This window comes from Strix uralensis, chromosome 10, assembly GCF_047716275.1.
Source record: "Strix uralensis isolate ZFMK-TIS-50842 chromosome 10, bStrUra1, whole genome shotgun sequence".
Lineage (NCBI taxonomy): Eukaryota > Metazoa > Chordata > Aves > Strigiformes > Strigidae > Strix > Strix uralensis.
This window is the reverse complement of record NC_133981.1, coordinates 17,562,523-17,579,356: the sequence shown is the minus strand read 5'-3', so window position 1 is coordinate 17,579,356 and position 16,834 is coordinate 17,562,523. Positions and strand designations below refer to the sequence as shown.

General features: G+C 45.5%; 1 protein-coding gene across 1 annotated transcript in view; it reads left to right on the top strand.

The window, feature by feature from the left end:
• The window catches only part of DNAH1 (dynein axonemal heavy chain 1), a 71,357-nt gene that overhangs the window by 28,894 nt on the left and 25,629 nt on the right, over positions 1-16,834 (top strand). The window contains exons 25-46 of the mRNA XM_074878839.1: positions 15-155; positions 757-920; positions 1,432-1,545; positions 2,160-2,348; positions 3,423-3,528; positions 4,601-4,714; positions 5,031-5,180; positions 5,674-5,760; positions 5,864-6,050; positions 6,166-6,262; positions 6,741-6,893; positions 8,581-8,758; positions 9,046-9,240; positions 9,910-10,029; positions 10,648-10,806; positions 11,097-11,201; positions 12,433-12,573; positions 13,067-13,227; positions 13,919-14,076; positions 14,212-14,385; positions 14,757-14,795; positions 15,890-16,068. Of these exons, the coding sequence (XP_074734940.1) occupies positions 15-155; positions 757-920; positions 1,432-1,545; positions 2,160-2,348; positions 3,423-3,528; positions 4,601-4,714; positions 5,031-5,180; positions 5,674-5,760; positions 5,864-6,050; positions 6,166-6,262; positions 6,741-6,893; positions 8,581-8,758; positions 9,046-9,240; positions 9,910-10,029; positions 10,648-10,806; positions 11,097-11,201; positions 12,433-12,573; positions 13,067-13,227; positions 13,919-14,076; positions 14,212-14,385; positions 14,757-14,795; positions 15,890-16,068 (3,111 nt within the window). The remainder of the gene's footprint in view (positions 1-14; positions 156-756; positions 921-1,431; positions 1,546-2,159; positions 2,349-3,422; positions 3,529-4,600; positions 4,715-5,030; positions 5,181-5,673; positions 5,761-5,863; positions 6,051-6,165; positions 6,263-6,740; positions 6,894-8,580; positions 8,759-9,045; positions 9,241-9,909; positions 10,030-10,647; positions 10,807-11,096; positions 11,202-12,432; positions 12,574-13,066; positions 13,228-13,918; positions 14,077-14,211; positions 14,386-14,756; positions 14,796-15,889; positions 16,069-16,834) is intronic.

Below are 16,834 nucleotides of genomic sequence, written 5' to 3'. Positions count from 1 at the left end.
TTTTATTCTTAAAGACTCCACATACTACATGGGTCTTGCAATGGCCTGGCCAAGTCGTCATTGCTGGCTGCCAGATTTTCTGGACACAGGAAGTGGCTGAAGCTCTGGAAGCTGGAGACTTGTCCAGCAGGCTTTTCCCACAGCTGAGTACTCAGGTATGAAAATGAATGTAAGTGTGAGGTTTTCCCAGATGGAGACTTTTCAATCATCAGACCTTAGATAACATATAAATACAGCCAGGACAATGGTTGTAAAGGTAAAAAACCAGGTTCTTAGCATCTTAATCATTAGGATATTTGTCATCATAAACCTCAAATAATGTACAGGACTGATAATATGATCATTACCTGAAGACAGAGAGAAGGTGAAAGATAATTTCTCCAGGATCACCCAAGAAGTCAAAGGTGGAGGAGAACTGAAGTGATGGACGGTAGAAATCAAAGTGAAACTGCATTCTTCATATCTGTTCTGTGCATCTAATCACACTTAATACTTGGGAGATATTAGCTCTGGGCCTCATGGTGGCTCTAACTCTTTTCACCTGAACGTGGTAATGGTGTAGGCAAAAGTCAGGTCTGAGCCAGCCCTGAGCAGCATTTGCTTTCTGAGTAGTCATTTGTATCTCTGACAAGAGAAGAGGCTGGACACAGCCTATTCTCTGGACTTAGCATGCCATAAGTTTGATTGCATTGTGTTAGTACAGCCTGGGTCTTTGGGATATGGATTGCTTCAGAGTACTTTCTTTTCCTTACCCAGCTGGGCAATTTGGTTGCCTTGGTCCGTGGAAAATTGTCCAAGATGCAGCGAGCAGTGTTGTCAGCTCTTATTGTGATTGAGGTCCATGCCAAGGATGTTGCAGCAAAGCTGATTGAGGAGAATGTGACAAGCATGAATGATTTCGAGTGGATCTCCCAGCTCAGGTAGAGAGCATAGCTGTTGAACCTCACCTGGCCTCTCTGGCCAGTCTTCATTCTCCTTCCTATCAGCCGTGGCAAATAGAAACAAGAGTTTGTGTAGTCTGTAAGCAGTATTCCTGAGTCACCTCTAACATCCCTGAGTCACCTCTAACATCCCTATGAGGAGTGGGATTGATGTCTTCTAAGGATGCCAGTTCTGAGGCATCTGAGACAGACCGAGTTTTGATGGCGTCCACTTTGGCAATATAGACTAGTCCATACCATGGTGTTGCACAGCCTCACTGTGAAAGGGCATGCTCCTGCCCAAGGAGTGCAATGCTTGATATAACACCTAATTTCAGGTCCTGTGAGAACTCCTGTCCACCCTGTTGTGTTATCTTATCCTTTCTTCTCCTGAGAGGGAAATCCCTCGACATGCAGGTCTCTAAACCTGCAGGCTGTAGTCTTGTGAGCTGCTGCATTGTCTGTGCCAGCCAGTGTTTATCTTTCTGATGTCATGTTCGCTCATGATTAGATACTACTGGACGAGAGGGGACTTGTACATCAGGGCAGTCAATGCTGAATTTATCTATGGCTATGAGTATCTGGGGAACACTGGCCGTCTGGTTATCACACCCCTCACTGACAGGTAAGGAGATTGTTTTCTGGGTAATAATTGTTTCTTTTTTCTTTTTTTTCTGGATGAACAAGCCTCATTGAGGATTAAACCAAGGATCTGACCATGCTAGTCTTACTGCTTAATGTATGTAAATAGAAACCATTTGTACAGTAAAGGACTACCTGAGACGAGGGCATAAGAGCACCCTGGCATTGACTCTACTGTATTCCTAGGGATCAGTGCTCAGACAGATTGCTTTCACTCTCCTAATTCTTAATGTAGTGCTCTGACTCATATAAAATGTTCACCTGATAGCTAAGGAGCTCTTGTACAAACCAGTAGATAGGGGCATCTAATAGTCTAGAATATGCAGCAGCAATAATAGTTTTACCCTTTTGTAACTGTCCTTTTTCTGGAGAGTGAATTTGTAGCCAGTGGCAGAAGGATTTATCCATGCAGCCCCCCATGAATACTAATCAAGGCCACATAGCTAACTCCTTTGCAGAATGATGCATATTTAAGCAGTTCCGCAGAATAATAAAGGATGGATTCCTACTTGTCTCCAGCTGGATAGATCATATGTCTCCCTTACTGCAATCAGTAGTAGAAATGCTTTTCATCATCTGGTCTCTTCTTTGTTGTAGGTGTTATCTGACACTTACAGGAGCTCTGCACCTGAAATTTGGAGGAGCACCTGCAGGACCAGCAGGAACAGGCAAAACAGAAACAACAAAAGACCTGGGCAAAGCACTAGCAATCCAAACTGTAGTGTTCAACTGCTCTGACCAGCTTGACTTTATAGCAATGGGAAAGTTTTTCAAGGGACTAGCCAGGTACAAAGAAATGCAGCATGTCATTATCAAGAAGTGGGTAGGATACAGGGTTTTCTGGCCACTGGGAATTAGTGGGTATTTTTCATATCAGCCCAGAAGAACAAGCAAAGCCCTAGTAAAGGGGTTACTGTGTTCCAGAATGAGCAAAGTTACAAAATTCCTGCCAGAAGAAGGGACAGTTGAGCCGATTTAAAAAAAAAAAAAAAAGGTAAAAAGAAATCCTGTTTGTTTAAGGCAAATTTAAAATGTTTTGCACCAATCCACTATGCACTAATCCACCTGTGCAAATGTTTGCAGCTCTGGCCTTTGTTTTAATATCATACACATTGGACTGAGATTCAGCCCACAAGCTGCTTAATCTTAAGAAGGAGAGAATCTGCTGAGTGTATCCAAAATTGAGCAGCCAAGAGAGACTGCTCTAAGCCCTGAGGGATCCTCTCAGAGAAGCTTCTCTCTTCTCTACATTTCAAACAAAGCTGGTCCAATTAGTCTGTTGCACACTGGTGAATCTGAATTAGTTACTCCAACAAAACCTGATACTCTTTTCTCAGATGTTTTCTTTGTAAGTAATTTAGCTTCTTTCTTAAACCATGCCTTGTGGGAAGATCACCTCCTCATATACATGCTTCCAGCTTTATACATAGTCTTCCAAACTCTGAAAAATGGACTTAAGAGATGTCTGAATTATATCTGCTACACCTATAGCTCGGGTACAAAACAGGAATTCAACATGATACCTCTATCAAGCCCAAATCTGTAACATGCAGAATTAGTCCCAGGCTGTAGGATCAGATGTTGCCATGGTCATGCAGGGACCATGCACCTTCTCACTCACCACATGGCCTGAGATGCGTAGTTGCGGTGAGGGGCTACAGCCCCTTCTGCTGTCCCAGTACACTGTGGCTGTGTCACTACCTGCTGTGGGACATTAGGGGCCTTATAGGTTCACTTCTTGTCTCTGTGCTGCTTCCCCAGTATGTGGATTTATAATTTCTAGATCTAGCTGAACTTTTGACTGCAAGTTTGCTCCTGTGTGATGTTCCTGACTCCCCTCATTTTTCTTTCCTTGCCCAGCTCTGGTGCATGGGCTTGCTTTGATGAGTTCAACCGCATTGATATCGAGGTGCTGTCTGTGGTGGCCCAGCAGATCACAACCATTCAGAAAGCACAGCAGCAGAGGGTACGTAATGAATGTGTGGATGCAAAGGTAGACAGAAAAATCTCCGCTTGAGCTAGTCTAGGCAAGTCCTTGTCTTCACATGCATCTTCACTGCTCAGGGGCAACGCAGACAGACATACTTGGGCTTGGAGAGGCGTGAGTAATGCCCTAGCTGTGGCATATCGTATCGCACCGTTACACAGTCAGCATCCTGGGTGGGTTTTGTAACCTCACCCTAGTCTGTGCTGCTACAGTTGCCCATACTCTCACAGGCTGAAGTACATCTCAGCTTGAGCTGCAGTGCCAGCAAACTGGTGTGGGATACAGATCCACTGAGCTGATACAGATCCACTCCAATACAGATCCACTGAGATGATACGAATTGGAGCTGTGATAAAGGCAGCCAGTATTCTGCCAGGAGTTGCTCAGCACCGTGTTTGTCTAAATGTGTTAGTGGATTCACAAAACCCAATATGCACAGAAAAATGCATACTCATGCACACACAGCATTGCAGTGTAAAGTGAATTGTTGGTTACATGGAGACTCAGCTGTCAGCCAGTCTAGCAGCCGACCTCTGCTTTGTTCTCTGGAGACTCAGAGCAGTTAAGACCTGAATCTCCTTGACTTTGGCTTGGAGTTAGAAACTTGCTCTCCGTGAATTCTTCTGCATTACTTTATCCCCCATCTGAAATTATTACCTACACAGCTTTAAAAAGGATTTAGGTTTCTCTTTGCCCTCTCTGCCACGAATTAATTCAGGTCCAAACTCTACTGCAGAATAAATGGAAAGATGTTTGTTTACAGCTGGAGGGATAGAAGTCTGTTCAAGAGCCAAAAAAAAAAAAAAATTTTTGCTATCAGTAAATCTTCCATGAGCCTAGTTTCTTAAATGGTGAAAAATATTGCTGATGATACTGGATTCCTGCAGTGGGACCAGATTGAGTCACTATAGTTGTGAGCAGCTGTGTGTGTCTGTGCTTGATAATTTAACTACTGAAAGCCATTGTTTTCCTCTTGGAAGATTCTGCTACGTTATTTAATTTGCAGGTCAGGCTCTGTTCTTTGAGGATGATCATATTTTTAATTTTCTAGGTAGATCACTTCATATTTGAAGGCACAGAAATCCCACTGGTCCCATCCTGTGCGATCTTCATCACAATGAACCCAGGGTATGCTGGGCGTACTGAACTGCCTGATAACCTGAAGGTAAGGAGGGCAGACTGCACAGACAGAAAGAAGAGGGGCAATAAGGTGCTGGATGCTACCCAGACCACCAGTGTGTCATGACGGGGATTAGGATGTGATTTTGGAGTGTTTCTAGATAATTTTGAGATTCGAATCACATCTATAAGCAAATGGTGCTCCTCAGATGCAGTCTATAGGGATGCTACCCTGATAGGTGCCAGACATACTCATGCTGTGTCCTCTAAACAGTCTGGGATAGATACTCAGCCTTTTTGATTTGCTGGAAAAAGCAAGAAACAACAGTGTTTTGATCTTGTGTTGGAACTGTATGTTTCAGGCTCTCTTTCGTCCTGTGGCTATGATGGTCCCAGATTACTCCATGATTGCTGAGATCTCACTCTACTCCTTTGGGTTTAATGAAGCCAAGGTCCTTGCAAAGAAGATCACCACAACATTCAAACTATTGTCAGAGCAGCTCAGCACCCAGGTAGATGCCTTAATGTCCATGAGTGTTTTTTAAATGTGAGGCTTCCTCAGCCTAGGCACAAAGTACCTGGATGGTTCTCTTGGTGCCTTGTGATAGCATTGTCACAGAATGGTCACAATACTCATTCTTCATCTACCTCCCTCCTTTCTAATTCTCATTTCTCCTCCTGTGGCTGGACTTGCATTCACCTTCAGTCCTAGTTAGGATTACAATGGCAGGACATGTGAGCCAAGCAGCCCTGCCTACTTCTCCATCCAGCTAGAATTTTTGTCAGCCAGTCATTCTCATCTGTATACCATAGTCGGTACAGGTGAGGACTAGTTAGTTTTTTGAAGGATCCTGAGAGCAGACTTGTATGAAGGAGCAGTTGTTCTGAAGGCATAACTCTCATCTTTCTTTTCTTACCTGCTAACTGAGTACATGCAGAGGTTCATTCTTTTTTTAGCTGATGCTCCTGTATCTGATGACATCATTGTTTCCTGTGCCTTTCCAGGACCACTATGACTTTGGGATGAGAGCTGTGAAGACTGTCATCTCAACAGCTGGCAACCTCAAAAGAGAGAATCCTACTATGAATGAGGTAAATGTGCTTATGCTTCTTACTGTCATAGACTTCTGTGGCCTTTTCTGCAACCATGTAAGAGTCAGGATCTTTGAAGTTCTGAGTTCTTAAATCTTTGCAGGAGCTGATCTGCCTGCAGGCTATCAGGGATGCCAATGTGCCCAAATTCCTGCAGGACGACCTCAAACTCTTCAATGGTATTGTCTCAGATTTATTTCCCAAGATCAGAGAAAAGTCTATTGATTACAGCATCCTGGAAGAAGCCATTCGCAAATCCTGCATCAAAAAGGATCTGAAGGATGTTGATGGTGAGGGGAAAGGCTCTCCACAAGCTCCCTCTGGGCTTGGGCTTTTAGTCCAGTGCCCTGCCCTAGGAAAGAGACAGCTGGTCCCAGACCCACTCTGCATCTTCTTCCTCTACAGGTTTTGTGACTAAGTGCATCCAGCTCTATGAAACCACTGTCGTTCGTCATGGCCTTATGCTGGTGGGGCCAACAGGTTCTGGGAAGACAAAGGTATGGTTGAGACACTGTGCTGACCCCATCAAACCATTGCCTACCTAGTAATGCAGAGGGTTAAGCTTCACAGAAGACACACACTCCAGCATTTCCAGCTTCTCTCAGATAGAAGTCAGGGCACCAAGATGCTGTCTTTTAGTATTGATTTATAGCCATGGGGAAGTATATTACTAGCTCACTCTTTTGAGTTGGGAGATTAGATCAAGGTTTATTAGCTCTGCTGCACATTTCTAAGGCTGAGACATACTTTGACATCTCGAGATGCTTCAGGCCTCTTGCACGGGAGATCTAACTTCCTCCCCCCTTTCATCTAGAATGCTTTATTTCTGTGAATACAGCCAGGCATCTCCTTACTATGATACTATCCTTCCCTATGTCTCCTTTCTCACTGCCTTTTGAATGCAATTGCTGTGAGAGCAAGTGGTTTTGTCATTATGAAGCCATGGCAGTTAACTCTCTTGCTCTCCTGCTTTTGCAGAGTTATGAAGTCCTGGCAGCTGCAGTGACATCGCTGAAAGGTCAGCCTGCAGCCAGTGGTGGGAATTACGAAGCAGTCAGCTACTTTGTACTGAATCCCAAATCCATCACAATGGGCCAGCTTTATGGAGAGTTCAACTTGCTAACGCATGAGTGGTAAAGTACAAAACCTGCTTTCCTTCCTTCCAGACGGGAAACGCTTTTCTTCTGGTCTTGAGCGTCTTCTCTTCAAGGCTGAGAACTGTTTAGGGTAGTGGCATAAAACCAGAAGTGATCAAGTCCTTATCCTCACCAAGCTACAATAGCCAGTCACGGCGATTTAAGCTGACATCTTCTATTGTGCGCTTGGCCCGGCTGCCAGCACATGCCCAGACAGTTACTGCAGCTCAGCTCGCAGCATGAACTGCGTAACAAGGAATAATTCAATTGCTTTGGAGCACATGCCCCTGCTCTAAGATACAGCAGCTTAAAAACACTTGCTTTGCTTCTGAAGAAAAGTGACCTCTGTACTGCACACTCGAATTGTTCTGTATAAATACACTGGTGACCTTGAATGATGAGGAATGACTTTCAGGCATAAAGAGGCATTTCATTCCCGTTACCAGGGCTCCTGCTTGCTTAAATGGTTTGGAAGCAAGAACCAATAGCCCATTTGCCCTCGTGACAGCCAGGTCCTACTGCTTATGTTTCCATATGTGACCTGAGGTTGACTTTGCAGCTCACTTTATCCAGAAGCTAAGGTGTGAGGAGCAGTGTGAATCTCCCTTTGGCCCTGTCACCTGCCACTTGCTTAGGGGCAAAGCTAAGACTGTGTTCTGTAAAACAAGGGAAACAAGCTAAATAAATATGAAACTAACTGCCTCTAGGAAAAGTGCAAGCAAGTGAACATTACTGATGCTGAGACCCAGAGCTTCCCAACCTGGGCTCTGGTGCATCTTTACTGAAGGACATTTTATACGATATTCCAGTAAAGCTTGACAGTTTATTTATGATGTGACTCTACGCAAGGGCAGCACACAGGCACGTCAACATGACAAAAAGAAAAATACGGAAGCCATGTAAAATGTATTTACAGAAAAATCCATCTGTTTTAATCAGCTGAGCTTTAGAACAGACTGTTTTCCCTTGATCTCAGTAACAATACCCTGGAATTCACTAGCACTATAAAAATAACAAACAATTATTTAATAATGGGAGTAGAGTCCAGGGCCTGAACAGAAATTGCACTCCAGGTTTCCAAGTACAGAGTAAGTTCTTGTTGTCAACAGCTAGCATTCCCTGTGTGTCTGCTCTCCCATTCAGCAGCTCTGGCACCACCAGGGTTCACAAGCAGCTGAGGATGGGGAAATTCAGTTATAAAGAGGGTAGAGTCATGCTCTTTAGCCTGGATTCATCCTCGTAACCTATGGTTACCCAGCTGAAGCATCTGAATTACCAGAGTAGCTGTCCTGAGTCTCCCTTCACACGTGACAGAGAAAAAGAGGCGCCTCCAGAGAGCAGATAACCCCCCTATGACCTGAACTGGATGCTAGCAAGGCCTCTTTGCTTTTCACTGAGGACAGAGATGTTAAAGGGAAGCTTGGCATTTTATAGTTAGATGACATGAAGTCCAGATCCTAATGCCCAAAGAAATTGTTTCACGTTGTCACGTGAGGTGTATGTCTCAGTAAAAGAAAGAATGAGATGACCCTTTATGCAGCTCATCAGCAAGTGAGGCACAGGTGTCCTTGGGCACATGAACCAGGGTAAGATTCTGGCTCCGTTGCCTTATATGGTGGAAGCTTTACCTTTGATTTCAGCAAAACCAGAATGGACCAAGCCCTGCCTTCCTCCCACCTTTCAGGACAGATGGGATCCTTTCCTCACTCATCCGGCAGGGAGCTGTGGCCGCTGACACCAGCAAGAAGTGGTACATGTTTGATGGGCCAGTTGATGCTTTGTGGATTGAGAACATGAACACAGTGCTAGATGACAATAAGAAGCTGTGTCTTAGCTCAGGGGAAATCATCAAGCTGACAGAGGTAACTCATCCCTCTGACTTTTGCTGCCTGTTGTCTGTTTTTCCTTCCTCCCTCTTGGAACAGACTTGCCTTTTACTTTCCACTTGATGTCTCTGATGGACTTGTATAAAAATTGGTGTCTCAGTAGCAGCCCTGTGTTGGCCAGACCTCTGCTGTGCTGCACAAACACAGCAAAAAGAGGACTCCTGCAACAAAGGGAAAGATTTCAGCTTCACCAAGTTGTGCTGAAAGATATACCAGAAGTGATCAAGTCCTTATCCTCCTTTCTTTCCTTTTGCAATTTCCAGAGCATGACCTTGATGTTTGAGGTCCAGGATCTGGCTGTTGCTTCCCCTGCCACAGTCTCCCGCTGTGGCATGGTTTACCTGGAACCCAGCATCTTGGGGCTGGAGCCCTTCATCGAGTGCTGGCTGCAAAAAATCCCAGTCATCATGCAGCCCTTCTCACAGCAGCTAGCATCTCTCTTCAGGAGATTCCTCAAGGTGAGCTATCATGCCATTCCAGCCTTCCCATGGCTTGGAGCTTGTCAGCTCAGATATCAACCAGCCCACACTTGTCAAGTCCTGGATTGAAATGCCATTGTGGGAACACTTCAGACTACCAGTATACAAACTGTTCTGTGAATTTCCTGAATTTAATAGAGGTTATTCAATGATCCCTATAGATGTGACTTAGTCTTATTGGTCATTATAGTTTGTTTTATTTAATTTTAAAATTACCTTCTGGACAAATCATCCCTGGTGTAGCTCCATTGCTTACAGTGGAGTAACTCCAGAGAGAAAGTTGTAAGAACAGGTCTTGTTATTTCTACTCTGCTCCTAAGCCACTACGTTAATGAATAACCTGGAGCTGCAAAGGAAAGCTCTGAAGGGAGCAAACCATTTAACAACAGTGATGGCACGTCAGTTGTTGCACAGATGCACATCACTGTTGCACAGAACCAAAAGGCAGGCCAAGAGGTTAGGACTGAACCAAGGGGTTTGTCTTGCTTCTCTCCGGTCAAAATGGTTGTACCTGGGATGCAGTGGGAAATGGCAGCGTTCTCAGTCATAGCCTGCAGGGAGGTGAGGAGAAACCAGAACCCTAGAAGATAAAAGCAAAGTCAAATGTGTTGGATGGTGACACTGAGCTGTTCCTCCCTCTCCTTACAGGAGGCCATCGGCTTTGTCCGGAAGTTTGTGAAGGAGATAATTGCCTCAACAGACAGTAACCTCACAAGGAGCCTCCTCATGCTCTTGGAATGTTTGTTTCAGCCTTTCATTCCCATTGAGGTAGGATTTTGCTACCTCTATCACTGTCACTTGTGCCTGTAACTCTTCAGGGCACTAAGTCATGCAGAGGGTTAGTCACCAGAGAACAAGGTGTTGGTGCAGAAAGGTCATGCTGTAGCTCATCTACATGGCAGAAGGTAATACAACATTCTGCAAAGCACAGGTAAACCTGGAAGGATTATGCTTGGCCCACTGAAAGAGCAAAAGGTAAGCTCCATGCCTACCAGGCTGGAGGGAAGAGGCTCACTTTTATTTATAGCAGAGGGAATTGGAGAGTGGAAGGCAGAGATCAGAGCTAAGCAGCGATGCACTTCAGATTGCAGGTCCTTTGAGAATTAGCATTGAAGAAGGCTGGACGCTTTTCAAATTAAAAACCAAGGACTAAATTCTTCTCCCAACTCCTGTTGAGTGACATTAGTTCAGCAAGGGGAGTCTCTCAAGTACACCAATGAAACAGCAAGTTTTAATCCGCAGAATACATTAACAAGGCCTGTGAAAAGCTGGCTAGAAAAAGCTACATAGTAGCTTAATGGAATTACAAGCACATTAAGAAGAGTCTGGTTTTGTGTACTTTAACCATGCCTGAGAATTTTACTTCTGTTCTTCTATGGTTCTCAGGGAGTTAGGATGATTCCCCAGGAGAAGGCAGCTCGTATCAGAGAGCTGATTGAACCCTGGTTTATATTTGCCTTGATCTGGAGTGTGGGTGCTACTGGAGATTCCCAAGGTCGCACTGCCTTCAGCTTGTGGCTGAGGGAGAAGATGGCAAAGGAAAAGGTGAGTAAAGGAAAAGCATATCCTCTGTCATTATAGAGGAACTGGTAATGAGGAGTGGGGGTCAGAGCTTCCTGAATGCCTGAAGGCTTTGGATGGGCTTCCTCTTGGGATCTCTTATACCACATCTGCATGGAACTTCAAGGGATCCCTCGAGCTGGAAGATCTGGGAGAGAGACCTGACCTCCCCTGGCCTGGGCAGCATCCTGTTAGTAAAGTCTTCCTTGTAGTGCAGATCCTCCGGTGAATTCAGCTGAGTGGCAGCCAGGTTCACCACAGCTTTATTCTCACAGATCCAGTTACTTTTCCCAGAAGAAGGACTGGTTTATGACTATAAACTGTACGATGCTGGGCTTAGCAGTGCTGAAGATGATCTGGATGAGGAGGTCATTAGGGAGGTAAAGTATTTCACTTTCAACTCCAAGCTGGGAAATTTGGGGGAGGGACCAGGAAACAACACAATCCTGCAGGATTTGGTAGGATTTTCTCATCAAGGGCAAATAAGAAAGGCCTATAGGAACCAAGTGAGAATGTTTAAAGTTAAATCGAGCTTTTCATTAAAGGTGGAAGGCAGTTTCTCTGAGTGCCCTCAGGGTTGTGAAACAGATCTTTCAAATCTGAGCCCAGGGCTGGTCAATTCAGACCTGAGTGCCTCTGCCAGGAAAGTGGGAGTGCTCTACAAGTGTGGCTACTGGAAGAGGACAGGGAGAAGCTCAGACGGAAAGATCCGTCTGGGTTAGAAAGCAGTGGACAACAGCAAAAGAGCTGTGTGCAGCAGAGTCTGGAGGAGGAGCAAGGCAGACAAATATGCCATCTTTTTCACAGGAGACAGCAGAGCAGTAGGGCATGCAAGGCCCATCTGACTGACAGTCACCAGCCCCTGGGCTGAAAGAGGAAAAAAAAAAAAAAAAGGAAAAAAAAAAAGAGGAAAAATACTTCCCGTTCCTGAAATCAGAACTAAGTAAGCATCAGATAAGCATCACATAAGCATCAGATGCTTAGCGGAAGCTGCCAGTGTCATCTCTGTGGGAAGGCCACATGGGGTGGTCAGGAATACGCATTTTCTGTGTTTTCCAGCACATCCCTGACAAAACCCCTATCTCACTTGTGTAGTGGCTTCTGGGAGGTTAGTCTGTGACTTGATTCTAGCACAAGTCGTTCGTGTCTTGTACAAGTACAAAACCTCCATGTGCCTGTGAGTGCAACACAGGTGATGGCACCAAAGGTGAAGATAGGATCCCAACTAAGCCCTCTTTGGTCCTCTGCCATGGAGGCACTTACAGGGTATGTCAGCTTAGGACAGAATTCCAATTCTTGCAAGTATCACAAGTGCTCCATCCTGCTTTGATCCCAGTTTTCAGAAGGAAGGGCAAGTGTGTTGCTGCTGGGGCAATAATCTCGTAACCCTTGGGCTACCTCCCTCCCGAGAGATATGAGTCAGACACCCACAGCATTGCCGTACAGAAAGGGTGGCAAGCCTAGACAGAGGGGCTGGAAACCCGAATTCCTCATCAGAATCTGAGCTGCTACACGAGGAGATGTGACAGGGAAAACACAGCAGAAATAGTTTTCCTTTTCCCGTAGGGGATGGATGCAACTGTCTCCTCTAAACACACTCATACCTTTCAGGTGTGCTGGGAGAAGTGGCTGGACTCTACAGCGAAGTTCACCATGGTTCCTGATACCAACTTCTGTGACATTATTGTGCCCACAATGAACACAGTCCGAATGGCCCATCTGCTGGAGCTGTTGCTTACCAACCAAAAGCCTGTACGTGCGCAACCTTGTCTTTGATTTTTTGATTCAACCTTGTTCTCATTAACAGGACACCTTTTTTTCCCCCAGTGCAGTCAGAACCTAAGAATTACCTTATTTCCCACTCTCATGGATTTGTATTTCTCTGCTCAAAAGCTATGCCTAAGCAACAAGAGTTCTCCATTCAGTCCCCAGGCACCATGCCAGTGCCCCAAAGGAATATCAACACTCAGTTGTTCAATCAAAATGCAGTAATTGCTAGATAGCTCATCACCATCCCTCGTTACCTGTTTCCTACAGTTCCATTTCATACTTCTCTGGTTGGATTTCTTCCACACCAAGAGATGTGTTGAACAGCTGTCCTTACTGAAGAAGTAAGCCTTCTGTCCTCTCCCAGACTTTGAATGCCTAAGTTAGCAGTAACCTGCAGTTCCTCCAGCAAATGTCAGAGCTGGGAAACACAAGCCATATTCCTATGGTTATGTTGTGTTGCTGATTGTGCTTCTAGGTTCTCTGCATTGGTCCCACTGGCACAGGGAAGACTCTCACAATTACAGACAAGCTTTTGAAGAACTTGCCTCTCAGATACATCACTCACTTCCTGATGTTTTCAGCACGCACCTCTGCTAACCAAACCCAGGATCTCATTGACAGCAAAATGGATAAGAGGCCAGTTTCCTTTCTGTGTTTGCAAAGGCAGTATCCCTGAGCTCAGTGTTTCTATCAACTTGGCCATTTAGTTTCGTCCCAAGACCTGAAGGGGCCCCAAGCACATACAGTTGTGGATAACAAATAGGGCAAACAGCAAATCTGAGCTGGGACTGAGAGCCACTAATAACTTGATACAGTGGCAAGAAAGTGAGAAAGATTGGTGAGGATCTGTAAAAGTTGCTCCAGTTCTAGTTCTTCAAGAAATACTACATTTCACAGCATAGGTGTTTGCAAACCCTAGTGTGGGATCTTCATAGAAACCTAGGGGAGAAAATGTGGCTGCTGTCCCAGTCCCACTCCCCATGGTTAGCAGCTTCCATTTTTCCTCCCTGGTCAGCCACTGGTTTGAAGTTTCCAACAGATTCATGGCCTCAAGCTTTGCTTTTATTTGCACCCCTTTATTTATTGACATTGTGCATAAGTAGACAAAATTTCACTTGTGTGTGGAAAGAAGCCAGTTCCTCAAACATTGCTATGGATCCTTTCTGTGCAAAGGCCCATATAAAGGGGTATATGGAGTGTAGGCGTAAATGTAGCTAAAACTGCTGACCCAGGAAGGCTGTGGAGAAAAAACTGCCGTTGGCTCAAGTTCGGAGTACTTTTGCAATAGGAGTTATCCTGTGTCCTTACGTGGCTTCTGTCCTTACAGGCGAAAGGGTGTGTTCGGGCCTCCGGTTGGACGATACTTCATATTTTTTATTGATGACTTGAACATGCCCATGCTGGAGAAATACGGTGCTCAGCCACCCATCGAGCTGCTGCGGCAGTGGATGGACTACCAGGGCTGGTACGACAGGAAACAGATCGGTACGAGCCAGGTCCTTTGCCCAACACTCGTGGCAAAAGTTGGCCTGTTGATAGATACACATACCGCTGTGGAGATTTGTGGCAAGGGCTTTTAGCTACAACTTAGCATTTGTTCCTGATTTTGCACCCTTCAAGGTACTTTTAAGAAGCTGGTAGATATTAATTTTGTCTGTGCCATGGGACCTCCTGGAGGGGGAAGGAATGCTGTCACTCCACGCCTCACTCGCCATTTCAACTACCTCTCCTTCACTGAGATGGAGGAGAGCAGCAAGAAGACTATCTTCTGCACCATCCTTGGCAGCTGGATGGGTAAGTTCTGCAGACAACTGCCACCTCCTCATGCTGCAAGTCAACCCAATGATAATGGAGGTTGGAAGGAGAGGAATTAATATTGATGATCTGATCAAAGTGTTGGACACTGGAACTTGCATTAGTTGCTTGAAGATGCTTTTGGGAAAGTGTTGTTTGAATTTTAGCAAACAGAGAGCTCATACACTGTTTAGTCTCAGGGCCAAAACTCTGCTGGTGCAAATTGGCAAACTTCAGTTTTGGCCCTCACAGTTTCATAAGGTATCCTATAGCCTAGGCCTTTCAAAGAGGATTTTGTTTGTGATGGAGGTTGCAGATATCCTTCACCTCAACAGGTAAAGTGGTAACTCGGGTTTTTTGTCTTTTTCTAGCTGGACTCCTAGGAGAAAGAAGTTACAGAGATCCAGTGCGTAAGTAAGAGCAGAAAGATGAGAGAGACTGTGAACAGAACAAGCTGATGGGCACAGCATGGCAGAGCTTACCTGTGCTTTCAGCAGGCAGACACTTGCCCAGACAACAGCCTTCTGTGGAAGCAGAGCCTTCTGTTACTCTCCATCTGCTGCAGCCTATGGACAGCTGAGCAGGGTAGATCTAAGCATGGTGCTACAGCCACCCAGAAAAAATGGTTCATTTGGAGTGAAATGAGTCCTCTTATATTTGACAGGGTGGGAATTTAGGATCATCTTTGCAAATGTGCCCTCATCTCCAAATCTGCCAGTAGGAAGGAGTGAGAATAGTAAGCTATGAGAGGAGCAAAGCAGAGCTTTCTGAGTGCTTGCAATATTCATAAGTGTCAGTACCTGACTATGAGGTCAGGGGCACACTGAAGCATCTAGCTCTGATTTTAAAAGAAATTAAAGATTTTTTTAAATAATGCAAAAAAAGTGCAAAATGCTAGGGTGTTACAGGGCTCTACTTCCCCAGGAGTGTTTGTAATGAACTTAATTTGGAGTTTAAAAAAAAAAAAAAAAAGTATTTTATGCTCTGAAACTGGCAGCTGTGTTTAAATCTTGCCAGACTATTGCATAAGAAATTATTCCTCAGTGGCTTTGCATTTGCTGAGCTCAATGAATTGCAAGGCGGTTTAGCTAAGAGGGCACTCACACCTTCTAGTTTAAAAGTAGCTGAGACTCCACTGTGGGAGTGCAAGGAGGGAGAAGGAAGACCTGTCTGGAGTATTTCAAGTAGACACCAATTACCTGTCTGGCAATGTCTCCTCTCTCCCTGGGGTGCATGAAGTCTTAACACCACAGAATTGTTGCGATGCATTCTTTGCTCCCCAGATCTGATTCCCTTTGGTTGGGAAACTCATTGGCAAACTGTCCACTGCAGTGAGCAGGTGCTTGGTCAGGTCCCCACACAGTCTCTGCAGAAGAATAAGTGTGTTCCTGGCCAAGTCCTTGCAACACCTCTGCCACTCAATGCCACCTGTCTGCACTGCTAGGACCTTCTCAACCCAGAGTCACCAGCTTGGCATCCTCCCCACCTTCCTCTGTCTTTGCAGCAGGAGCACTTGCAGTCAAAGACTTGAACAAGCCCTTGGTTGATGCCACTATCTGTGTGTATTTGACCGTCACATCCCAGCTGCTGCCCACACCAGCAAAGTCGCATTACACCTTCAACCTGAGAGACCTCTCCAAGGTGTTCCAGGGCATGCTCATGGCTGAGCCCAGCAAGATCGAGGTGAGTCCTCCCATCAGCACAGCCATGCCACCCAGGGGAAGACCAGAAATGTTCCAGTTAAGGCCTCACTGACGGGCCTGCAAACAGGCCTCAATGTGTTGTTGAAGCTGCATTTTGGTACTGCTCAATGAATGTGGTGACCTTCTCTTTGGCTATATTGCCTAGTACCAGGAGTAAACAGACCCCCTCCTGCCACCCCAGCCCTTGGCATGGAAGCAGGTGAGCGGCTACAGGGAATCAGTGCAACACAGCCCAGCCATTCAGGGCTGGATGGAGCCACAGGGGACCAGACAGGGGACCACGCAGGGGCAGAGGGGTTGTCTTGTTACCAGCTTGTAGCAGTGGAGGCTTCTGCCCCTTCAGCTCCCCTGAGGGCCTTGCTTTGGCTCCAGCCTAGCCAGTAGAGACTGACTTACCACAGGAAGTGCTTGGGAGCCTGATTCTGTTGCTACACCTGAATAAAAGGATCTTTCTAAAAAACACAAGAACTTCTGAAAACAGCACAAATTAAATCAAAGTGGGGGAAGGATAAGGACAAACAACATGAGATTTAAATCTCTCAGAAAAAGCCTGACATATGGACAAATAGAAGGGGGGATTAGCTGAAGCTGTAATAAGCTCTCCACAAAGCAGCTGTTTTGACAAGAGTTGATTTTGAGAGGAGAAGGGAATGCAGCTTCCTCCACCCAGTTCTTTCTACACTCCAGCTGCCTTCTAGCAGGAGTAGAGCTGGCCACATGCTGGGCAGGAACCAGCTTTCCTGACA